This window comes from Diabrotica virgifera, chromosome 7 (genome assembly GCF_917563875.1).
Source record: "Diabrotica virgifera virgifera chromosome 7, PGI_DIABVI_V3a".
Lineage (NCBI taxonomy): Eukaryota > Metazoa > Arthropoda > Insecta > Coleoptera > Chrysomelidae > Diabrotica > Diabrotica virgifera.
This window is the reverse complement of record NC_065449.1, coordinates 138593805-138620629: the sequence shown is the minus strand read 5'-3', so window position 1 is coordinate 138620629 and position 26825 is coordinate 138593805. Positions and strand designations below refer to the sequence as shown.

The 26825-nt window shown below is 32.2% G+C and overlaps 1 protein-coding gene across 8 annotated transcripts in view; it reads left to right on the top strand.

The window, feature by feature from the left end:
- The window catches only part of LOC114331031 (uncharacterized), a 71766-nt gene extending 46346 nt beyond the window's left edge, over nt 1-25420 (top strand). For 3 of the 8 annotated variants that reach the window (XM_050656063.1, XM_050656064.1, XM_050656065.1), the window contains 3 exons: nt 5716-5838; nt 20998-21488; nt 24615-25420. In XM_050656063.1, coding sequence (XP_050512020.1) covers nt 21311-21488; nt 24615-25396 — 960 coding nt within the window. In that variant the 5' untranslated portion in view covers nt 5716-5838; nt 20998-21310 and the 3' untranslated portion in view covers nt 25397-25420. Of the gene's footprint in view, nt 1-5701; nt 5839-20997; nt 21489-24614 lie in introns of all 8 variants that reach the window. The other 5 variants (XM_028280490.1, XM_050656067.1, XM_050656068.1 and 2 more) reach the window with 4 other exon arrangements.
- The last annotated feature ends 1405 nt before the right edge of the window (nt 25421-26825 follow it).

Below are 26825 nucleotides of genomic sequence, written 5' to 3'. Positions count from 1 at the left end.
CAGAAAAGCTTCATCAAACTTAAATAGAGTTGTTCCTAATAACTCCTAATAGTTAAATGTTAATAAAAACTTTCAATTGAAAACCAAAAGGAAATAAGATTCCCATTTGTAAATGTTATGTTTAAGAATAATAAGAAATAGCAAATATTAAGCATTGATTGCCTTTTAAATAAAATAAAAAATATTTTGATTATAATTGTAACCCATATGTGTAATTTTTTTACTCTTTTCTTTTCTATCCCGATTAGGAACCATTAAGAAATATTTAGAAGCCACGGAAGTAAGTAATTAATTTATAATTCGCCCTGAGATTGAAAACATATTGATATGTGATCTGGTTAATTAATTAGATTAGTATTAATACATTGATTAAATTAAGTAACATATAAGAATATTATCTCATATCAATAATAAAGATCACATCAATATATATATATATATATATATATATATATATATATATATATATATATATATATATATATATATATATATATATATATATTATAATATCAAATGATAAATGTTGAGTAAATGAAATGTATTTTTCTTTGTTTATGGGTAGTAATGTAATTTTTCCTCTTTTTGCAAGATCTCTTATTATAAAGTGAGAATCATATCCGGACAAGTTATGAGAGCATACTGGTACTACAACTAGTTTTTTAAAATTCAAATTACAAATTTCGTGTGAAAATCCTCTAAAATCACCAGTAAAATGATTATGGTCTCGTACAATTACATATGTAGATATAAAATCATTTTCACAAATATGACATTTTTGTGCATATATTGTATTAGTAGGTTTTAGTTTCAGAGGAACTATATTATTTTTTATTTTTTATTGAATTATTTGAGCAACGTTTGACATTTCATTTGCAAACCAATCCATGCAATCAACTCATTTCACAAAATATCCACAACTAAATGCTATGTGTTTTTGATATTTTTTACTTTTTACACTCATTTCAAGAGGTTCAAGCATTGATTTAAAATCAGCGTATATAATAAATGGCGTTCGTTGTTTATAAATAAAATTTTTAAATTTAATCATTTTGTTTTCGGGAATAAAAACTTTATAGTCATTCATTTTTTCACATAAATTTAAATGTTTGTCAAGCCGTTCTTGATTAGTAAAATAATTTCAACATCTATCACATATACTTTTTTATGACAATCTTTAGTTGACTACTAACAATTTAGATAAATTTTTTATCCAACAATAATGATAAGTAATATTTATTTGTTCATTGTCAAGTGGATCAGGTGCATCATAGTCGTTTAACTTTGGAAAATATAAATGTTGAGTCATTAGCAAATTAACGTGTCGCTCCAATTTACCCTTGGACAGACGTAACGGAGTTACATTAAATTTCTTTCCAATTAGTTCTAGCCCATACACATTTACCGAAATATTATTTAATTTTTCAAATACTTCCAAATCTAAAACTTGACTATAATGCGGATATGATCTAATGCGACAGACCGAATGATTTGCTGGATGTAATGCTCTTACTATGCTCCAGTAAAAACAAGCTTCGTCAAAATTTTTAACGTTTACACAAGCTTTCTTATTAGCAATTTGTTGAGGTAACTGAATATAGCACGAACCATTTCCAATTTCATACTTATTAATGTTTATTTCTAACGAAATTACTTTACTTAATGCCCAACCTGAATCGCGTTCTTGAAACTCTGATAATTTGTTTAAAATAAAATAAACTATATGCTCATAACACCATTTATTTAAATCAGTAGATTTGTCAATTGTTGCATAAAGTGTGTGAAAATATTTAAAATCTACCGTTTCTTCATTTTCTAATTTTTAATAAACTTACCACAAAAGGTACTGTTAACCTTAATTACGTTAAATCTAGATAAAATTAATAAAATTTTAGTTTTAAATAAACACAGCAGCATTTAAAAACTGTAAAACATCTTTGTTTTATATTTATTATTACACCACTTTGAACCCTTCCATGATAAACTGCTATCAAATCTTCCCATTTAATTGTATATTTATTATCTTTTCATTCTTTAAGCTTATTAGAAACAACTGTTAAATGACTTAATTTTGTTTGCCACATGCGGACATTTCCTATTTCAAAATTTTTTGTTTTTTAAGTCTTAAAACATAAACTAATGGCAATATCAACATGTTTAAGCCAAGATTCAATTTCCTCAACAGTAAAATCCTAATTTTTTTCATAAAACTTTTTAACTAGTTTGTTTATATCATTAGCAAGTCTTCCTGACATTTTAAACACTCACCTCAAGATTTTACAAATTTAAATAAAGCTGCCGGATTTCCTTTGCCTGTGTCCTTTTCTCCAATGAATACTAGGGAGTACCTTCCATTCCCCAGTTCCAAAGTATGATTTTTGAGCAAATCCGTTGATCTAGGTGGTAAATATACCACCTTATCTTCCAGCTCCAAAACAATACATTCACCGAATCTCGAGCAGTGACATTGGCTGTAGAAATTTTGTAAGGAACATTTATTTGAAGTTCCTTTAACTTAATGATGAGATTTCGTTGTCCTTTTAAAAGAAGAAACTCATTAAGTGCTTCTAAATCCATTTTCTGAAAATGTATCACAAATTACTCAAATGTAACTACCACCTAAACACTTAACTCACCAAATAATAATCACACTAAATTAAATTCGAATAATTTTAACATGTACTATTAGAGAAGACTTAACTTACTTTGAAAACGTTGTTCGGCTTGCAGTCTTTTATAGTAATTCTACAAGCATTTTTCTAGGTTATCAGGTTTTAACCACCTCCACTTCGACAAATCACCTAGACTTTGACCTTTACCTTGAACTTGACCTTCAGGTGACCTTACCTTGAATTTGACTTTGACCTTAACCTTGACCTCGACCCCGACCTTGACCTTAACTTTAACCTTAACCTTTTACTATTCAACATTTACACTGAAAGTTACGCAAAGAAGAATGGAGTAGTTCATGTTAGCCATAACTTTTGGGAGAAAAGATAAAACAAAGATATTATAAGAAGAAGAAATGGCGGAATCAGATGCGCTAGAATCTAGAAAGTACTAAGAGAGAAAAAGATTTCATCACACTACTTTGAAACAGAAGAAGAAATCTTAATTTTGTATAAGACAACTCATATAAATATATTAGAATCTTTTGAGCTGGTTTGGTCGCATGGAATGGAGCAAAAGAGGCTAATGAAGTAACTACAATCGGAAGACATGGGTATAAGATACACAAAAAATCTAATCATCAAACGCATGGAAAAATGACGCATCTCGACGCTCTAGAAAGTACTAAGAGAGGGAGAATATTTCATCACAATAATTTGAAACATAGCAAGGCTCAAGTGGCAATGGGTCGGACATGTTGCCCGAGATAATACCGAAAAATGGACACAGAGACTAACAAACTGGAGACCAAGAGAGAACAGACGAGGAGTAGGCAGACCGCAGAAGAGGTGGGCAGATGATATCAAACAAGTCGCGGGCAAACAGTGGATGAGAATTGCCAAGAGTAGAAATCGATGGAAGCAAATGGAAGAGGGCTATGTCCAGCAGTGGACGAACACAGGCTGAAGAAGAAGAAGAAGAATTTGAAACAAAAGAAAAGATAAAATAGAACCTAGATTTTGTATAAGACAACCTCATATAGCCTATATTAGAATATTTTGAGTTGGTTTGGTCACATGGAATGGAGCAAAAGGGGCTAATGAAGTAACCACAATTTGAAGACATGGTATAAGATACACACAAAAAATTAATCATCAAACGCATGGGAAAATGGCACATCTCGATGTCCTAGTACTAAGAGAGAAAGAAGATTTGATCACAATAATTTGAAACAGAAGAAGAGATAAAAATATAATCTAGATTTTGTATAACACAACTCCATTTACATATATTAGAATATTTTGAGTTGGTTTGGTCACATGGAATGGAGGAAAAGAGGCTAATGAAGTAACCACAATCAAAAGACATGGTATAAGATACACAAAAAATCTAATCATCAAACGTATGGAAAAAATAGCACATCTCGATGTCCTAGAAAGTACTAAGAGAGAAATAAGATTTCATCACAATAATTTGAAACAGAAGAAGAGATAAAAATAGAACCTAGATTTTGTATAAGACAACTCCATATAGCGTATATTAGAATATTTTGAGTTGGATTAGTCACATGGAATGGAGCAAAAGAGGCTAATGAAGTAACTACAATCAAAAGACATGGGTATAAGATACACAACAAATCTAATCATAAAACGCAAAATGGTGCATCTCAACGCCCTAGAAAGTACTAAGAATTATTATGAGAAAGAAGATTTTATCACAATACTTTGAAACAGAAGAAAAGATCTTAATTTTGTCTAAGACAACTCTATATAAATATATTAGAATCTTTTGAGTTGGTTTGATCACCCTATATAAATTTATATTATCGTGACTGGATCCTTTAGATAAATGAAATGGGTTGATGAGGGAACATCCATAAACTACTCGTAAAAATTTCGGACTTTTTAATACCCTCCCCCCCCCTTCCGTCTTAAAGCGTCGTTTACAGTTGACCCCCCCTCATATCGACGTTGCAATTGCAACTCATAACCCCCCTTTTTAGTGATCTTTTTAAAATTCCATGATATTTCTGGATTTTTTAAAGTTATTTACTTACAAAGTTTATTTACTTACTATGTAGTTCATTAATATCCGCGTACTTTTTTCTCTCAATTTACTGTACAACTAATTAGCTTTATTGGGACAAAAACAATACTTTTATCGGAGTTCCGATATGCTTTCTTAACTGCATCATATAAATCCTAATACTTATTTTGTTTTGATTTCAATACCATTTCTTTTATTAAGTATAAATACAATGTACTAACTAAATAAAATAGAATATTTTATTTCTATTCATTCTTGTAGAATTGTTTCACACATAGTATTCAGTAAATAAATGAACAGTTTAATATTTATTGCTTCCAGACGTTGTTCTTTATAGAAGCGTTTGTTTAAATACATGGAACAATGTTTTATTGTTTGTTATTCTGTACAAAACTGCTAGCAATATTATTAAGGCTGTGAGTGATAAAAACGAAATGAAAAGTATGCGATAAAAGTAATATACCTACTAATTCTTTTTAATTCTAAAGTAGGGTAATTTTTTTATATTCGTGAACATCAAACGACGTCGGATGTGCACTTATGGCCCCCTCCCCCTGTCGTATACCGTCGTAATAAGCAAAGACCCCCTCCCCTTTTCAACGACGTAGTTTATGGATGTCCCCTGATCTGTAAGAGGTTGATGAAAGAGTAAAAGGTTGATGATCTGTAAGAGATGCAATTTTTACCTCATGCGGATGAAAGCGAAAGCGAATGGTCAATAATGTGATTTTATAACACAGGTTACGCGGGAACGATGTCTCTAGCCGGCATTTTCCACACAGGGTTCATTATTCCTTAGCGGAGGAATGACTTTATAGCGTGTATACGTATATTTTTTTTTAAATTGCATAATATTATAGTGCAATGCGGTTACGTTCAAGTTTGCCGAGAGAGAATGCGTAAATATCTTCAGAACATTTTCAATCCGGTTATAGGGGGTTAATGATTTAAGTCAATGGCCGCATAATACCCGTTCGTCTTTCTAACTTGTTTGTTGAGGCAGTTTCTATATATTTTTTTTAAAGTATCTTCTATATAAATTCAGCATTTAATTTTTAGCATCAGTTCTTCTTCTACAGCAAAATACCTAAACGTCACATTAACGTGCCAAATGTAAAAGTTAAAAAGCCGAAAATCGAAAAAGTGTCGGTGCTGGAGAAGCTACCCAATAAACCACAATCTGTGAGTATTGATTTTTAAATTATATAAGATTTATTGTTTTTACTAATTATTTAGGAACTTTAATAAATTATTTTAGTATTTTGTTAGTATGGATTTCAGCCACAATTGTTGGTGAAAAACATACATTTTTTTAAGGGGAACTTCCCGTTTTAGTTTATACCTTTCTTAATTACTTACTGTTTGGATTTTTCACCAACAATTGTGACTTCATTTCATATAAATATTGTACTAAAATTAAACATATCACATGAAAACAGTTCCAGAACATTGTAGAATTTGTTTTTATTTTATTGCAGTATTTGTAGTATTTAATTTCTTTGTTTTCTAACCATTTCGTTTAAATCTGTTTCACATTTTTATATTCTATATGAGGCTAGAGTGACCTGATATTTACATTACTTGACATAATAAAAAAAATGATTAGAATAACTAAAACAATCGGATATTGTTCTGATAATTTTCTTTGATTATGTCAAGTAATATATACATATCAGGTCAGTCGCAGAGGCGTAGCTAACGCCGTATCAGCCGTATCAATTATATGGGGCCCCCGACATTCAGGGGCCCCGGCATGTCGAAACAAAAATTCCATTTAAAAAAAATTGATCAAAATATTCTACAATTTCACTATTAGGTCGTTTTGAAACAGTGTGTATTGTTTCGGTATTTCTTATATAAATATAAATTATATTTATGTATTATGTAGGTATATCTATTAGCCGCCGCCGGCCATACCATAAGAACAGAGTATCTTTGTTTAATTTAATTTCCATTTTCCATTTACCATTGGCTGTGTTGTGTGCGAGGCACTGTATAATACAAAATTGCAATTTTTGTCATTGATTTACCTTCGAATATTTCATTGTTTGGGTACCGGCGATTTTGTATAATCTATTCTTTATCTATAAATTATATTTATGTATATCTATTTATCTTTCGCTTCATATCAAATTATGATCCTATTTTAAAAGAACTTAGTTTAAAGCCCAAAGGTAAGATAAATTATTTCAGCCCCAAAATTCAAAATCAAATTAGTATTAGTTTACTTGGTACTAAAATTAGGGAAATAATTGTCTCAGAAATTATAAAAAGCTTCATTTGTTGTTTGAAATAATGAATCCTGTTTCTAAAGCTCAGCAAGAAATTTGCAGATTTACAGAAATCTGGTAGGTACTCTACTAAGTACTTAATCTTTTAAATAGGCTGAAAGATAAAAAGAAATCAAAATTCATTTCATGATTTGATAAACGAGTCTAAAAACCTAGCAAAAAAGTGGGGATAACAACTATTTTTAAAAACAAAAGGGGAAAAGTAACAAAGCGATTTTTTGATGCGTTATCAGAAGATGAGAAGATTTCAAACTCGGAATCGTACAGCCTAATTATATTATTGCTGTTTGGATATATTTATTTCTACAACCAAAAAAAAATTTGAAAGTTTCTGTGACTTGAGTAAGACATTTGAAGTATTACAACCGGAGAAACTTCTATGATTTCCAAATGAAATTTTATTATAAAGGAGTAAGTCGAAATACTGACTACTAAATACGATAAAGACATTTCATTGGATCTTTACGAACAGTTACTTGCTTTAAAAATCTGGCTACAAACTGAAAATCAGAAAATTCAATATGTTACAGAACTTACAAACTTACTAATGATAAACCTTGCATCCAGATTTCTGGAGGTAAGTAATAACAACATGTTTTCTGTTTTTGATCCTTCCGGTAACTACGAACTTAAAACTAAAAATATCACAAGGAAATAAATTCCTGTACTGGCTGTATACCATAAATCACAAAAAATAAAAACCTTATCTTGTAAAAGGTATATTTAAAATCCCTAAAAGGGCTATATCACAACAACACGTTTTCGGAATCGATATTCCATCATCAGTGTTATCACCTAAAATAAGTATAACTCTATAAGTAAAACAAACGTGAGGTTAAATTTTGACAAAGGTAAAAAGTGAATAGATAGTTATACTTACAGGTTTATATGCTTTAAGCCACCAAAATGTACGGGTAAAAACCCTTAAATTTATATTAAACAGTTGGGGTTACATTATATTATCTGGTTTTAAAGGATGTTAAAAATATTTCCAGATTAACCCCTGGCATCACATGACATCAACCATATTGGTTGGGAAATTGTAGGTAGAATCTTACATGGCAGAGTTTAGGTGACAACTGACCGGAATGGCCCTCTGAAGTATGTCAGCACTAGACTGACACCGTACCTTTACAGAATGTAATAATATGTGTAGTTACTTCAGCCAAAAGAATTTAAATTTTATGTTAATATTTAAAATAATAACATTAGTGAGAAAACCAACCAATGTGTTCCCAATCAATATGGTTGATGTCATGTGATGCCAGGGGTTCATCTGGAAATATTTTTAACATCCTTTAAAATCAGATAATATAACGTAACCCAACTGTTTAATATCAATTTAAGGGTTTTTACCCGTACATTTTGAAGCCTTAAAGCATGTAAACCTGTAAGTATAACTATCTATTCACTTTTTACCTTTGTCAAAATTTAACCTCACGTTTAGGTGATAACACTGATGATGGAATATTGATTCCGAAAACGTTTTGTTGTGATACAGTCCTTTTAGGGATTTTAAATATACCTTTTACAAGATAAGGTTTTTATTTTTTTTTACTAAAACTTAAAGAAGTTTTTTGAAATTAAAACTGATTAAAAACTACCTCAGAGTTTCTATGGAAAATTTAGAGAAATTTAAATCTTCTTCAGTTATGGATGCTTTAATAAATAAGTTTGCCGAACAAAAGGCCAGAAGAGAAGTTCATTTTTAAATTATTTGGCAATATAAATATTATTGGCTTGCAGGAGCATATATTTTTGTATACTTTAGAACTATATTTAATAAGTATTCTGTCCAATACAAGCGTTTTTGCTTCTTTTGTTGAACAAGGTCAAAAAGGGCCCCGCGACAAACTTTGATACGGGGCCCCTGTGGGGCTAGCTACGCCACTCACTATGACTCTTATGGTGTCATATATCTTACTATTTTGAAATATAAATTCTTCTACTGTAATTTTTGTTTTAGGTTGACCTGACTCTGGAAAACCAGGATCTGTTGGAACTTTTTGGACCGTTTGACGTGGAAGCTTCATCCTCCTCCACGTCCCACAATAAACTCCAGCCGCAGCAACCTGAAGCAAGGTATGCCTCAGCTTCACCAACTCCATCCCCAGCCACTGCAGCCCCAAGCAAAGCCTTTGCCTCAGCTACAGCACCTCCAGCCCCAGCAACCTGAAGCAAGGTCTGTTGCAATTATCAAAAACTTGGAGCTCACCGACCAACAAATTGGAGCCAAATATAAAGAGACCTACTCCCATTTTCGGGCTTCTCCAATTCAATAAAATTTAAAAAATGGAGGATGAACGAATTGCGAGAGAGGCAAGGATAGTAGAAATCATTAAAGCTCAAAACGAGTTAAAACAGGAATTAGTAACCTTAAAACAAGAACAACAAACATTTGATAAAAATTTTGATTTACTTTACAATTTGTTAGATATAAATATTCATTTTAAATAAATTTATGTTATATAGTATTTTGTTTTATTAATTAGGAAGTAATACTCTTGATGCATTCCACATATTGTTCATCGTATAATATCTGGAATGCACTTTGTAAAGATTTATTCAGTGAAACAAGTATTATAATTCAGTTGCCAGTAGCGGCGTTATCTAAAAAAATTCAAAAGAAATTAAATTGAAGAAATGTCTGAGATTTGTATCTTTTCACATTATACACGGTGAAATAGTTATATTTAAATTAAAATTTGTAGTTACGTTATTTAAAACTTTAAACGGAATTACATTAATAACTGTTTGAGGTATAGATCATTCTCAAATTATACAAGGTAAAATAAAATCATCACAACCGGAATGTCTTATACATCTGAAAGACGATAAATATGATTGCACTTTGTAACAAGATTCATTCTGAATTCAAACAGATATTATAATGTACTTGTCATGCACACACACAGCGGTGCTTTTAAAATTTGCAGTTATAAACACGTTATTTAAAAACAATTCTGATGGGTTAAATTGAAATATATTTGAGGAATCATATGTCTATTTTCAGATTATACAAGGTAAAAATGAGGTTGTCAGAAACCTAGTACTAAATTAAATTCACAACATGTGTAACTGGTCTAACTGAAACATCTTTGAACTCAACCTTCAGGTGACCTTATCGTGACGTTCAAGTGATCTTACTGTGACCTGCAAGTAACTTTCCGTAATCTTGAACTTGTCCGACCTTGACTGGAACCGGTCTAACCGGTTTTTTGATCCTATTTGCATCACAGGTCACCTTTCTGTGACCTTAAACTATCTTAAACTTGTCCGACCTTGACCGGAACCGGTCTAACCGGTTTCTCCTGTGACCGGAACCGGTCTAACCGGTTTCCCCACCCTAATTTGCTCCAACTTTGGTATAGAATATCTACTGTTATTGTCACGATTGTTTTCTTAGTTAGGTTTTGCAGGATTTTTTCAGTGACAATGGGTGGAATGCATAAAATGTAGTAGATGCTATTGCTTTAACAAATAGTATCTAATTTGTAGCATTGTCTTTTACATAAAAGTAGGTGCTTTGTTGAGAAGGCCGTACTACACAACCGAAGTACCTGCTACTGACCTAAAGGATCTACTACTAAACGTAGCACCAGCCGTAGTGCCGTTGTGCACATCACACATCACATCAATCGTATTAGAACTAGTTTTCCATGTGCTTTTGTGTTTTGTGAATTTACATTTTTACGCACTTAATTATTATTAGAATAAGTGAGTATATATAATAGTATTAGAATAAGTAAAAATGAGTGGTTCAGATTCCGAAGTGACAAAAGAGTTAGGCGAGGACAAAAATGAACAAAGATTGTTTGTTAATCTTCTTGAAAATTATCAAATTTCATTTGATAAAAGAATGATCCCAAAAATTAAAAATTAAAAAGAATCTGCATTGAATAAACTAACTGCTGCCTTTAATGAAATAATCGACAAAAACCTAGAAAAATAATGAGTTAATATGGGGGTAACCCTTATTCCAGCGCACTGTATGAAAAAACCTGCACGATTCATGATAATTACCTAAATATTTTACGGTAAATATCGTCATTGTATCTTCTTCCTGGTTTGTAGATTTTTCCACGACAAACATTCATAAATGCTGCCATTTTTTAACAAAAAACACCTACGCCGAAGTCGTTCATCCACCAACTTCACCTAAACTGAAGCAAATTCTACTAAACTAGCAAATATTTCAAAAGCGTAGTACATCCTTCTATATATCTGGTAAATAGTAGCAGATGCTACGGAGGAAAGCAAATGCTTTGTAAGTGTAGCAAATTCTTCAAAAATGTAGTACGTACCTGAAGTATTAGCAGGTACTACGTTTTATACATTCCACCCAATTTCACATCCAGGAGCCTTTTTTGGATTGATTTCATTAATTTCCATTCGGATTTCTTTAGGTTTGAATTTTCTGATTGGAAAATCTATTTGAAAAGGTATACATATCAAGAAAATTTAGGATTTCAGTATTATATTCGTCGTTTTGGTCCATGTTGTAAGGTTTACGACGTTGCTTAGGTGTTCAACAAAAGCCTTTGCTTTTTTATTTATACTTCTTAAGAATAATCTGTTATTTCCTGTGTTAGTTTTTCGAGTGCTCTTGTACGTTCTGATTTCTTATTGTGTGTAGTAGTCTTTTTAATTCAGGTGCTGCTCTGCCATAATTCCTTTTATTAATTTCAGTCTTGTAATAGCTATTTATGTACCAAGTCAGTAAAGTTACTCTTTATCGAACGAGTCTGATATTATGAGCAGAGCGAGGCGAATAACAGACGAGTCCGATAAAGAGTCTTTACTGACGTGGTGCATACAAAATTTTACCGCCAACAATTTGATATTGGTTTTAACACTTACTTACAATTTTACAATTTAAGAATTTTTTAAATTTTAGACGTAATAAAAATTTCATGACACTTATGCCAGATGACTTTTGCATGATGGCCTCTTTCGATTTTTAATTGATAGTTATCAATATGGAATAATTACTAAATCGGTAAAGTTTTGATTTATTTTATATCAATATAATTACAAAATACTACAGAATTTCACTTTTTGACGTAAATTTAATTAACAATGTCGTAAATTTTGTACAATATTTTTAATAATTAAAGTAAATAAATTGTAAGTTAACTCAAATAAATAAGCGATTACTGCCATCGACCACTTACATCCAATCTCGATTAATCGCGGCAGGTAAAGTAAAATTCTTCTTTCAGTACAATAAAGTGTTACTTTACTGCCGCAAATGAGGGAAAATGAGTACAATAATGAATGACTTTAGTGACGGTTGGCGATAAATGTATTTATACATATAAATTTCTATATAATAATAATGAATGCTTTTATAGTCTTTATAGTATTGGGACCGTGCAAGTTCGGCAAAGCGACCTCTATTTCTACGCTCTGTACTTTTATTCGCACTTTTAATTATATTGGCCAATTATGTTAGTCCTGGTTGCTGGATAATTGTCAAGGCCATAGTCCAAAAAAATAATAAGAAGAAAAAATAAGATGCAGGTTATGTTATGCAAACGTAAACAATTGTATGTAGTAAATAAAATTAGTTATTAAAATGCAGTACTGCAAGGAAAATACAATTAATTAAATTTACCTTTATATAATAATTGCATATCATATCAATATTGTGGAGCAATATATAATTTTTCTGCTTCAATGACAGAAGGTATGAAATATACGTCAATTTGACAATTTCAATTGACAATATGAATTATTTAAGATAGTTGCAATATTTCTCCGCGACTCGCGCACGGTCGTTTCTCGTTTCCCTTCCAAGTACTTGCACACCTCGAATAGTATATACAGTAGAAACCCGATTATCCGTGTGCGGATTATCCGGGCTGCGGATTATCCGTGCTATGATTTTCTATTACTCAAATTACATTTTTGAGGTTTTATCAAAATAGCCTCACCGTAAATCACTCGACGGAAACTCTATACCCCGAAAGGGAGACTCATAATGAAAGGTATATAGTATACAGTATACAAAATGTATATACACATCGACGTTCGTTTCAATTTATGTTTTGACTTAATTTGATTGAAAATGAATCGTACCGCATGGGAAAAGTTATAGCGGACGGACTATATGTACAGCTGGTTCCTAAAAAAACTGATACGACTCTTAGTAAAATTTGATTATTTTGAGCAGTGTATTTGATTGGTCTGACATTATATTATATTTAATATGACAGACTGTCAAAATCAGTTAAAATAAACAAACTAATAACTGATTACATGATATGTTAATTCATAAATTGTAATAATAATTACATAGTAAGGTCTAAATTTTTATATTATTTTGAATTTCTACATTTTATAAAGAGTATATAAATGATTATTTCATTCATAGGAGATTCTGACCAATAGAAAGCTACAGAAATCTAAATTACACTGATAATTTCCCGTCGTCAAGTATATTACGTCAGATGCCCTTCGTTGCTATGAAAAAATACATTCAGTGACATTAATGCCAATTAATGTTTTAAAAATTATAAAAGTGATGACTTTCAACCGTAAAATATTTATAACAACTGTATGTTTAATTGTACTAATTTGTACTTACATAAATAAATTACAATAAAATTTTGGTTTTGAACAGTTTTATTCATGAAATAATTGCAACAAATTGCACTCGATCTCTAAAATTAATATAGAATTTTAGGGCTCTTGTGCAATTACTACTGATAGTTTGTACATAAAATAGTGTTGTTATCATTTTTATTATTATTAAGGAATAAAACAAACGACTTAACTCAACAATATGTATATTAAAGCAAGAATTGTAACCAAATTAAAAGATAACTGGGCACTACCAGAGGCAGCAAAACATTTTAACATAAGCAGAACCACAGTTTTTCTATTAATAAAAAAGGAGGTAACAAGAAACTCTTGAAAGAAAGCGAGGGTCTGGAAGACCAAAACTATACTAAATTTAGGTATGTAAAAATAAAATTAATATTTTGTAATATCTCCATCAGCAGTGATAACAGCTTGTAGTCTTCGGTCCATCTGCGTGAAAAGAACTATGAGATTGTCTTCTTCAGAGAGCTCTTCCCAAACCTTGCTTTCTTTAGAGAGTTTGTTGTTCTCTCCATCTTTTATTAATATTAAAAACGGTTGTTCTGCTTACGTTAAAATGGTTCGCTACGGCAGATAGTGACCAATCATCTTTTAATTTCGCTACAATTCTTGATTTTAGTTTTTTGCCAGCATGTAGAGCCATTTTTTGAGGTTGAACAGAATAAGTTATCTGACAAATTTTGAGATTTGGCCACAATATAGGAGGAATATATTCCTCCTATACTGTGATTTAGCAGTGATAGTGACAGTATGTAAATAATAAGTATTTATCCTTCAAAATACACTGCTCAATTTTCTATCGTATCAGTTTTTTTTGGAACCAGCTGTACATATGTACAATGTACGTATATATCATGTCATATATTATGTCATAATATATATGTAGAACATTATGAGAAATAAATGTTCAGATTTTCCGTGCATTTCAATTATCTGTGCCAAGTTCGGTCCCGAGGAGCACGGATAATCGGGGTTCTACTGTAATTTAAAAAAATTAAATCACTTGGTTTGAGATCACTTCACAGCATGTTGGAATGCCCTATAGAGATGGGTGATGGTTGAATCTTGGTTATAGGCGGTTCATTTCTGTTCATTTAGCATGTGAATATTTTGACAGAATCATTGATGAAAACATACAACACAAAACTTCCCACTACACCTTATTAACACCTGAAATAAACTTACTGCTGCAGACTTTATTTGGAAAAAGAAAATAAATGGAAGTGTATTGATGTGATCTTGATTATTGATATGAGATAATATTCTTATATGTCACTTAATTTAATCAATGTATTAATACTAATCTAATTAATTAACCAGATCACATATCAATATGTTTTCAATCTCAGGGCGAATTATAAATTAGTTACTTACTTTCGTGGCTTCAAATATTTCTTAATGGTTCCTAATCGGGATAGAAAAGAAAAGAGTAAAAAAAATACACATATGGGTTACAATTATAATCAAAATATTTTTTATTTTATTTAAAAGGCAATCAATGCTTAATATTTGCTATTTCTTATTATTCTTAAACATAACATTTACAAATGGGAATCTTATTTCCTTTTGGTTTTCAATTGAAAGTTTTTATTAACATTTAACTATTAGGAGTTATTAGCAACAACTCTATTTAAGTTTAATGAAGCTTTTCTGATATTATTGATTATGTTATTCAATTTTTATGTGGAATTTAATACGAAAAACCCATACATTCATGTCCAAACAAATGAGACTGACCTTTTCCTGGTGAACTGAAAATGTCCTCACACAAAACCCGTTCCTGCTATCCTTGGCTGCGATCAAACCTCGTCCTGGCTTCCAGTAATGTACTCCTTTGAAAAACTAGCTCGAATAGCTCTCGTTCCTGCTTCGGTCGTGATGCTGTGTTCTACCTTTTTCGAAACTGCTATCAGCTACCGGGACACTCTTGGCTCAAGGAGGTTCTTTTACTCTCGACCTGGCCTACTTCTCGTTCCACGATAGATACTCCACACTCACGGAACTACCGGCTTTCTCACTCTCCGTACACTACCGTCTACTACTCGACTTCACTTCTCGACAGCTCAAAACATTCTGATCTCACTTTCTCATCCATTCCCCTACTTTCTAAATATCCCTTCCAGATTCACAAATCAATCTTCCACCACCAACTCTCATTCGTAATATTCCTCAAAACCAATTTTTAATCTTTCTAAATATGCTTAATGGATTTCAAAAGAAAATATTTAATTCCCATTCTAAAATACTTTCTAACTATTTACAAATTTTAATGACCTATTCTCTCTTTCAAATGAGTCTTATTTAGCATAGGCTAATGATCGAAACCTTCCGCGAAAAACGATAATGAACTATCATCTATTTCACTGAGTTTTATTTAGCATAGGCTAATGATCGACCTTCCGAGAAGAACGATAATGGTACGCGTCATTCACTTTGTTTATCTAAGCACATTGTTCCGAGTTTCGTACGCTTATTCTAATCACTTCTTAAAATTAAATATAACAATTTGTTGTATACAGGTTGTTCTAAATTTATATGCCCGAGGTTGAGAAAATTAAAAATATTTTATATTAAAGTGAATTTTGTTTATAATTATCAAATTTTAATTTTTATATCAAATAGAAATATAACAAATCCCCGCCTTGTATTCGATAAAATTTATCTGCATTTTTAAATAAATTTTCTCGAGGCAAAACCAACTCCCTGTATATTTCCTTACTTTAATCTACGTCTTATACCCCTTCTTCTTGTATTACTCTAATTAGTCCCACCTGTAGAGTAATTGTTTCCTTATTTTCAGTGTCCTCATCCTGTGTTAGAGTGTCGGCTATTATGTTGTCTTTCCCTTTTTCCCATATTAATCTTCTGTCTTTTTCCTCAGATTTTTCACATACTTTTATCGTGTATTCTGCATCCTCGTTTTCATATGCCTCCTCTTCAAATGCCACTGTTTCGATCATATCTTTTTCGCTTTCATTTTTTTTGCTTTATTTCTTCTTCTCCTGAGCTCGTCTCTTCTTTTGAGGAATCCCAGGTTTCCTTTGTTTCTGATACTCTCAAATTTTCTTCTTCTGGGCTCAACTCTTCTTTTGAGGAGCCACAGGTTTCATTTTCTTTTGTCTTTTTCTGACTTTTTCTCCCTTTTCTTCTTTGTCCTTGCTTCGTTGCCAAATTCATTTCCACTGTTTGTTCTTTACCTGATTCGTCCGTATTTTGTTTCTCCTGTTCCTTGTCCTGTTCTTCTTCTTTTTCTTCTGTTAGATTCATCGTATTATTTTTAAAATCTATCACTACATGTTTTTCTGCCAATTCGTCAACTCCTACTATCATGTCATGTGACATGTTTGGCATTATTACACATTGTAGTGCATACATCTTCTTACCCAGTCGTACCATTACTCGTATGCCTTCATTTATAGTTGCCAATGTCCGTTTGTTTGCGCCCACTAAATTTACCCTAGGTATTTTGTAAATTAAATTTGTTAAGTTAACTTCTTCTATTAGTTTTCTGTTGACCAATGTTATTTCAGATCCAGTGTCTATCATAATTTTAATTGGTTTCTCGTTGATAAATCCATCCACAAATTTTAAATTAACTCCATTTTTCTTTTCGTTGTTTCTTGCCAATTTAATAAACTCCTTGGGGTTACAAAAGATTCCTGTTTGATTTTTGGTTTTTAGTGAGCGCCGTCGTGAAAAAACGCCGGTTGCTCATCGTTGTTTATATTTTCGTCATAATGTCTCTCTCCGTCATATCCATCTGTCTGGGTATTATTTACTTCTCTTCTATTTTCTCTTGGTCTGTCGGATCTGTTTCGGTTTTCTTGATATCCCTGTTCATTTTGTCTACCATTATTTCTGTTTTCTTGATTTGAGCGTGTGGTGTTTCTATTCTGGTATTCTCGATTTCTGTCCTCATTCCATTGCCTATTTCTTTGTTCATAATTTCCTCTTCCGTTGTCTCTATTTTCGTTTTCCCTTCTGGGATTAAAATCTCGTCTTGTATAGTCCCTCCTATTTTGATTTCTATCTCTGTAATCCTGTGTTTCTCGGGGCCTGTAATCTTCTCGCGACCTTCTTGATTTTGTTTCTCTTACACGTAATTCTCTTATTTGTAGGAATTGGCATAAACTATCTATGTCTTTGTAGTTTTGCAATGTGATATGGTCTTCCAGCGTTTCTTCGAAATGTCTTGCAATCAGTTCGACTAATTGTTCCGATGAGTAATTATATTGTAAATGTTTTGCGTTATAGTAAATTTGTAATGCATATGTCCTTTCTGATATACCCATCCTATCATTGTATTTCCCATTTTGCAATTCCTTGTTAATTTCCAATTGTTGGACTTTTCCCCAGAAATAATTCAAAAATTTTTGTTCAAATTGTTGCCAACTGTCAAATTCTTCTTCTTTGCAATCGAACCATAGGCTTGCTTCATTTTTGAGATGGTTTCTGATAGTTTCTTTTGCTGTTTCGAAATTTCCGATGTGCTGTATTTTCTTTTTCAGGCTATTTATGAACGGCACTGGGTGTAATCTTCTTACATCCCCGCCAAACCTTATCTTCACGTCATCTGTGCTATGTATAACCATTTCTCTTCTTTCTCCGACATTTTGTTGCGTCCGGTTTTCGGTGACTTGTTTTTCTATTTCTGTGATTCTTTTTTCCACTTCTTCTCTGTCTACTTGAATAGCATTTTCCAACTTATTTTCCAAATTTTCTAGTTCCTTTTTCTGGCCATTCGTTAACTCCTTTATTTTATCTTGAATTTTCATTTCATACTTTTCTATGCGTTCCTCCATTTTCTTGTTGTTCTCTTCTATGGCTTGTTTTGTTTCCTTCTGATTTTCTTGCATTATTCTTTTTGTTTCATCCATTTTTTGATCCAATTTTTGTTGTGTTTCATCCATTTTTCGTTGTGTTTCCTCCATTTTTTGATCCACTTTATCCATTTTCTTTGATGTTTCTTCCTGATTTTTCTCCATTGTTTGTTTTGTTTCTCTTTGATTGTCATCCAGTTTTTGTTGTGTTTCATCCATTTTCTGTTCCATTCTTTGTGACTGGAGTTGCATCATTTGTAATAATTTATCTATTCCTGATAATTCTTGCTGTTCTGATGCCATGATTGTCGTGTCTAAAATATCTTCTTGGTCTGAATGTTCTTTTTGTTTTTTGTTATCCTTGCTTTGGCTTCTTGTCACAGACATTTGTTTTCAAGAAGTATTATCCCCGCCAAATATGAAATTTTACTAGTATGTTACCAAGACGACTTTTTCTCACCCAAATATTATAAATTGTCAATAAATATATCAAATGTAAATATCGTAAAATAAAATATTAAATCAGTTATGTAAAATTTGTACCTAAAGAGATCTAAAATTTTATGTTATCAAATGTAAGTATCTCACTTTTTACCACAGGCATATAAATTTTCAAATACCGGCTTTACTCTTTCTATCCTTCAAATTTGCCACTAGAAATACTTTACAATGCTTTCCACGTTGGACGACAGTTGATGTGATCTTGATTATTGATATGAGATAATATTCTTATATGTCACTTAATTTAATCAATGTATTAATACTAATCTAATTAATTAACCAGATCACATATCAATATGTTTTCAATCTCAGGGCGAATTATAAATTAATTACTTACTTTCGTGGCTTCAAATATTTCTTAATGGTTCCTAATCGGGATAGAAAAGAAAAGAGTAAAAAAAATACACATATGGGTTACAATTATAATCAAAATATTTTTTATTTTATTTAAAAGGCAATCAATGCTTAATATTTGCTATTTCTTATTATTCTTAAACATAACATTTACAAATGGGAATCTTATTTCCTTTTGGTTTTCAATTGAAAGTTTTTATTAACATTTAACTATTAGGAGTTATTAGCAACAACTCTATTTAAGTTTAATGAAGCTTTTCTGATATTATTGATTATGTTATTCAATTTTTATGTGGAATTTAATACGAAAAACCCATACATTCATGTCCAAACAAATGAGACTGACCTTTTCCTGGTGAACTGAAAATGTCCTCACACAAAACCCGTTCCTGCTATCCTTGGCTGCGATCAAACCTCGTCCTGGCTTCCAGTAATGTACTCCTTTGAAAAACTAGCTCGAATAGCTCTCGTTCCTGCTTCGGTCGTGATGCTGTGTTCTACCTTTTTCGAAACTGCTATCAGCTACCGGGACACTCTTGGCTCAAGAAGGTTCTTTTACTCTCGACCTGGCCTACTTCTCGTTCCACGATAGATACTCCACACTCACGGAACTACCGGCTTTCTCACTCTCCGTACACTACCGTCTACTACTCGACTTCACTTCTCGACAGCTCAAAACATTCTGATCTCACTTTCTCATCCATTCCCCTACTTTCTAAATATCCCTTCCAGATTCACAAATCAATCTTCCACCACCAACTCTCATTCGTAATATTCCTCAAAACCAATTTTTAATCTTTCTAAATATGCTTAATGGATTTCAAAAGAAAATATTTAATTCCCATTCTAAAATACTTCTAACTATTTACAAATTTTAATGACCTATTCTCTCTTTCAAATGAGTCTTATTTAGCATAGGCTAATGATCGAAACCTTCCGCGAAAAACGATAATGAACTATCATCTATTTCACTGAGTTTTATTTAGCATAGGCTAATGATCGACCTTCCGAGAAGAACGATAATGGTACGCGTCATTCACTTTGTTTATCTAAGCACATTGTTCCGAGTTTCGTACGCTTATTCTAATCACTTCTTAAAATTAAATATAACAATTTGTTGTATACAGGTTGTTCTAAATTTATATACCCGAGGTTGAGAAAATTAAAAATATTTTATATTAAAGTGAATTTTGTTTATAATTATCAAATTTTAATTTTTATATCAAATAGAAATATAACAGTATATTACTTTTCATTATAAATTTTCTACTTGTAAATATTAATCTATCCACGACTAAAAAAATTGAAACATGAACAGTTAAACCTTTATTATAATTTATGCAGTTCTATTTAAAGGTGGATCTACATTAATAAAAAATTTTGTTGTACGTTGTATTTGACGTAAATTTGCTAGTGTGCGCTGAACTTTTTATTGATGTGGACTGTGCGTTGCGTAGAATAACGCAAAAATATTTTCGTCGCGAACAACGCACGCTATCCGCCGTGCTGTCGGTTTTTCAGTCGACTTCAAAGAAATTTGTGCAGTACAGCAATGTTAGTGTGAATTTGATTATCCACTTGTTGCTAAGTGGATTCGGCGGTACAACACATGAACTAAATATTTACGTCGTAAATATACTTGACCAGATTTAAATTTGTGCCACTAATACTTTTTATTCTGCATTTTAAACTAGAACACATACACAAATTGTTATTGATGTGGATCCGCCTTAATAAACTGCATGTGAATAATTTCTTATTACTTTAAGTTACAGCTACGTCCTTACGCACATGCGACGTACTGGGAGAAATCTGGCAACACTGTCTTGCGCATTAACTCTTCCTCTGACCACAGCATTGGGGGGTGATTGGGGCATCCAACGGGCTGTCGACTGTCAGAGAACGAGAACTACGAACGTACGAAGAACTCAAGTGAAGAACTACTGTGAACTCCGTCTGTCAGTGTCACTGTTTGCTAGGATGCTATTGGTATTGCTATTTGCTACCTGCTAGTCTGTGTAAACGTAGACAGACGTGTTGCGTGTTGTATACCCATTGCGTGTACCGAAGTGTGTTGTTGCCATGGACAATCTTGATCTTGAACTATTTATTGGTGAAATAGAAAAGCGACCATCTTTGTGGGATTCATCATCAGATGATTACAAAAACAGACAGCTTAAAGGAAACGATTGGAAGGAAGTATGCGAAAATATTATAGACAATTTTAATGAAAAAGATGACCTAGAACAGCAGGCAATTAGTAAGCATTTATGTTATACTTTAATAAATAATATACAGGGATGAGCGCGCTAATAACTGGCAAAATATCGCAAAAGATGGAAAACATAATACAATCTGAAATAAAAAGTGATGAAACTATTAGTACTGGTGGAAATTATCGATATAAACGTATAAATTATCATTACATTACATAGTTTCCCACCTTTAGACTTATCGCAGGAGGAAGACAACTGTCACTATGACAGGAGAATTTTATAAAATACTCCTGTCACAAACGTCTAAGGGCCGGTACTTTATGTCCCGGTTAAACCTCGGTTAGCTAACCGGTTTAATCGGGACAGAAAAGTACCTCTTAGGGCCTCTTGCGTTGTAATAAATGCAATTATAATTATTTTTATAATTATTGATGATTATAATAATAAGTATAATTGCATTTATGTGTATGTTATGCATATATTTCTGTCCCGATTAACGTTAAGGGTTTAAACCCCGGTTAGCTAACCGAGGTTTAACCGGGACATAAAGTACCGGTCCTAAAGGTGGAAATTATGTAATGTAATGTTAATTTATACGTTTATATCGATAATTTTAACCTCTGATAGATAATATAATATAATAGTAAGATAACCTTCATCTCTTTTCAGCTATTTCACAATGTATTATGTTTTCCATCTTCTGCATTATTTTGCCGGTTATTAGCGCGCTCATCACTGTATATATATTTTTTATTCATTATATTTTGGGTAATTATTGAATAAGAGGGTACATCTAAATAATGCTTAATTTTTTGTGGACTTTGCCGAAAAAGTAGAGAAACACTCAAATTGTATTGTTTTCTTTGCGGGAAACTATGGTTTGTTTTTTAACCAAGAGGAGTGATTCAAATTTACCGCGCTCTATTGCTTGTTTGTAATGGACATCCTAAGTCTTGACGTCACAAAATTGGGAGGAGTTTATATTTGGCTCCAAACAATTTTGTTTATAATGTTAAACACTCATAAGGAATTTTTAATTTATTGTTTACGTGGTTTGTGTGACAAAATAAGACTTTTCATTTAGGTATTCGGTTAAAGAAACGTGTCAATCAAGAGATTTTTATTCGTTTTTGCCCAGGTGAGTTAATTTAATGCAATTATTAGAACGTAAACAGTTGTGAGGTTATGTTTATTTTCAACCACTAAGGAATAAAAACCACCTGAGTAAAAATGAATAAAAATCTCTTAATTAACACGTTTCTTTAACCAAATACCTAAATGAAGTCTTATTTTGCCACACAAAGCACAAAAATTCTTTATGACAATTTAACCTTACAAACAAAATTGTTTGGAGCCAATATAAGCTCCTCCCAATTTTGTGACAGTTGTGACGTCAGACTTAGGCTGTCCATTGATCCAACTGTTATAAAATTTTGACACTAATGATATTTATCAAATTTTGACACTAGTGACATTTTATAGGTTAATTAAGTTATATCGGCGATTCTTGTGTTGTCTGTGTTATTCCTTTAATTTTTAGATTGTTAGTCTGCTTTTATATAAAAAGCAGTTGTTTTTGGAACTCTTTAGCGACGTATTAATTTAATATAATATTTATGGATTACCGTTGAGGCCCAACTAGATCAACAAAAAAAAAAAGATGTATTTGGTTATTATTCTAGTGACTTTATTGGGTGTGAATCTGTCTTTTTAGATTACTCCTCCTGGTTAAAAAAATAAACATTAGTAAAAGTGCCCAAAAATTAAGGAAAAAAAAAGAGAATAAAAGTAATACATATTAATAAAAAAAATTACGTGACAACCCAACACAAGTATTATAGTCCACAGTACATCGTACTTTTTGGAAGATGATTACAAAAGTCTTAAAAATGGTCTTAACTGCTTCGTTTAAGCAAGTTTACCACTTTCTGAAAAATTTAGAGTGCAGGTTGGACCCATTTCCGCATCCCGTGTCAGTAACATATTTACGTTGTCGGAAGGAAACGCGGCTATAAATTTATCGGACAAAAGATCGACAATCGTTATTAATTAAATATAAGTACTTTAAATTGAAAATTAAGAGTTTTGTAATAACAAAACTACTGCGCTAGAGTGACATCTTGCGGGTGTCGGACTCTGCGATTTTGTTATTACAAAACTCTTAATTTTCAATTTAAATTACTTATATTTAATTAATAAAGATTGTCGATCTCTTTTCCGACAAATTTACAGCCGCGTTTCGTTAGTCCGACAACATAAGTATATTAATAACGAGGGACGCGGAAACGCGCCCAACCTGCACTCTGAAATTTTTCAGAAAGTGGTAGACTCGCTCAAACGAAGCAGTTAAGACCATTTTTAAGGCATTTTCTGGCATTTTTCTGTATGCTCCTTGCATTTTCAGAAATTTGTACTTTAATTTGGCTTTAGCAGAACGAAAAATTTAGGATTTAGCAGGTTTTGATTCTGATGGGCTCATTTAATAACAAATCGATCAATTATTTTTTTCATAAGACAATACATTTTGTATAACTGTGGTGATACTGGTTAGAATTACTCGTCTTGGTCATATGAAACTGGTGTCATTAGTGCCATTTCTAAAAATTTTCAAAAATAAGACATATTTTAAATGTAACTTACATAAAAAAGGATGTTTGCCACCAATAAAAATCCATTGTATAAGCATTAGTAGGTGAAGCAGAATTCATTGATATAACTTTCATATCTCTAAAGATCCTACCCTTTTATTCAACTAGTACCATATTGGCGTATTCTACCATGACACAGCCTCTGCAGGGCTGCTAAAATAGCGAAAGCATCTCTATATTTATAAGCAGAATTACGTAAACGTCCTTCTGGTTCTGCTCTACCTACCATATAGTCCCGTTATTGTTAAAGTATCCTCAAAAATATAATGCCATCCCTTCACGATCAAAATTGTGTCATTTACAGCATGATTTAATGATAGATACAGCAACTTCCTCAGACACATTCGTAGGTCGGTGCAATATGCGTCGTTCTTTTTTATGAATAGCATAAATAAACAAATGAAAAATGTTTTGCTAACGCCTCTTTTTATTTAAAACCTTCATTTGAAAATGTTGGGAGTGTAAAATAAATATATATTTACCTACATAGCATATAACATTCCAGCTGTTTTTTCTTTTCAGGTAAAGCAGTTCAAGTTAAATGGAAAAGTCTTAGAGATGCTTTTATTCGTAGCATTCGTCAGGCTAAGGGGAAAAAAACATACGTACATGCTAAACAATTAGGATTTTTACGAAAGGTGATGATTGATTCCAATCAGACAGAGAGGTCACTGCCAAGCACATCAAGGGAGAGCCAAGGCGATACCGATGTTTCAAATGATCCTAATGATTTGCAAAGTACTCCATCATATGTCGAAAATACTGAGTTAGATAGCCAAAGAGAAACTGGACGAACTCGTAGTAGAAGTGATGTCAATAGAAGAAAGAAATCATCTTTAGAAAGTAAACTTCTAAAATATATTGATTCCCAGAATAGGCAGCTATCAGTTATTCAAAGTCAACCACAAGAAACTGATGACATGGCGTTTTTTAGATCATTACAACCCAGTTTAGATATACTCACCCTGAATGATAAATTAAACTTTCGAATAGAAGTAATGGAGTTGTTAGGTCGCCATATCAACAAACAACCAAATCGTTATACGCATAATTTTACTAATCATATACCTCGTTACCAACCACAGCAATATCCAGTAAGGGCCAACCACTCAAATAAAGGTTTTAGTACTCCAATACCTTCACCCGCATCATATCCTATAGTATCATCTGAGATCACACCTCATCTACCTACTACATATACTATTGAACCGCTAATTGTGACGTCGCCACAACCGCCATCTTCTCCGACAGAATCGGAAGATTCAATAATTTCACAAGCTGAGTCACTAATATCACTGTTTTGAAATAAATAATATGTATGAACTGTGTTTTCTTTGTTTATTCTCATTTCCTCAATATGTTTTGATCAACTGGTTTATTTTTTCTTATACTAAAACAATTTTCAATTGAAGGTGATTCATCTCTACCAGTTATAGCTGGGGTACCACCATTGTACCTGCCGGTAAAAGAGAGAGCCAAAACATACGGCAAGACTAATCAAGAGAAGATAGAAGAAAAAACCACCACAAAGTGGAAGAAAGTGTGGGTAAACGAGCGGGGGGCTGCATGGACAAGAATTCTTGTCCCGATTGTGGAGGAGTTGGTGAAATGGAAATGGAAATATAAAAATTGATGGATTCGACCGTTACTTGATGGAAGTTCATTTTATCTAACAATAAAACACTGAAAACGTTTGTTTTCTATACTTCCACAAAATTTATTACAACTATGTGACTTCAGCTGTTTCGGCAGAGTGCCTTTCTCAAGTGATTTAGATTACTATGGGTTTGCCTTTTTAAAGTATTTAACTGAAGAGGTTGATGAGTGGGGAGCTGTTTGTCTCGAGTTGGTCATTCAGACTTATATCTGTATTTTTCAGTTTATTAATTTCCATAGATTCTAATAAAGATAGCTTAGGCCTTTATTCTGAATATGAAGAATTTGAAACTGTTCATTAAAAGAATGATTATGATCTAGAAGGTGAAGTGCGTATGTAGAAGTGTCTGTTTTTCTATTGTTGAAAGCCCTTTTGTGTTCTGCTATCCGTTTGTCAAAGGTTCTGCCAGTTTGACCGATGTAAGTTTCCGGACAGTCACCACAAGTTAGGTTGTAAACACCACTTTGTAGTTGTTTTCTCTTTCGGCTCTTATTGTTCTTAATATATTTGCTTAAGTTGTTAGTTCTGAAAGCTGGTGTTATTCCTTTCTTTTTTATGTATCTGGCTATTTTTGTTGTTATCTTGCCAGTATGTGATAAAGCAGAAGGTACTGGGTTCTTTCTGTGGTGGTGGATAGACTAATTTCAGGGCTTTCTTATTGAGTTTTTGGTTTTATGAGGAAATATAAAAGCACACACTGCTTCATCAAGCAATTTCTTACGGGACATGAGTCATTTAGAGCATACCTTGAGAGGATAGGTTTAATTTTGAAACCGTAATGGGCAAACATGGCCTGGGAGTGATGAATGAGAATGGAGAGCGCTTTACAAATTTTTGCTCCAATCATCGTTTAGTCATTGGTGGAACCATCTTCCCACATAAAAATATTCACAAGGTAATGGTAAAGGTAACATGGACTGCACCTGGTCATACAAAAGAAAATCAAATAGACCACATCGCCATATCAAAAAGATGGAGATCATCTCTTCTCTTGATGTACGAAATAAAAGAGGAGCAGACATCGCAAGTGACCACCATCTGTTAATTGGTACCATTAAAATCAAGATGGCAAAAAA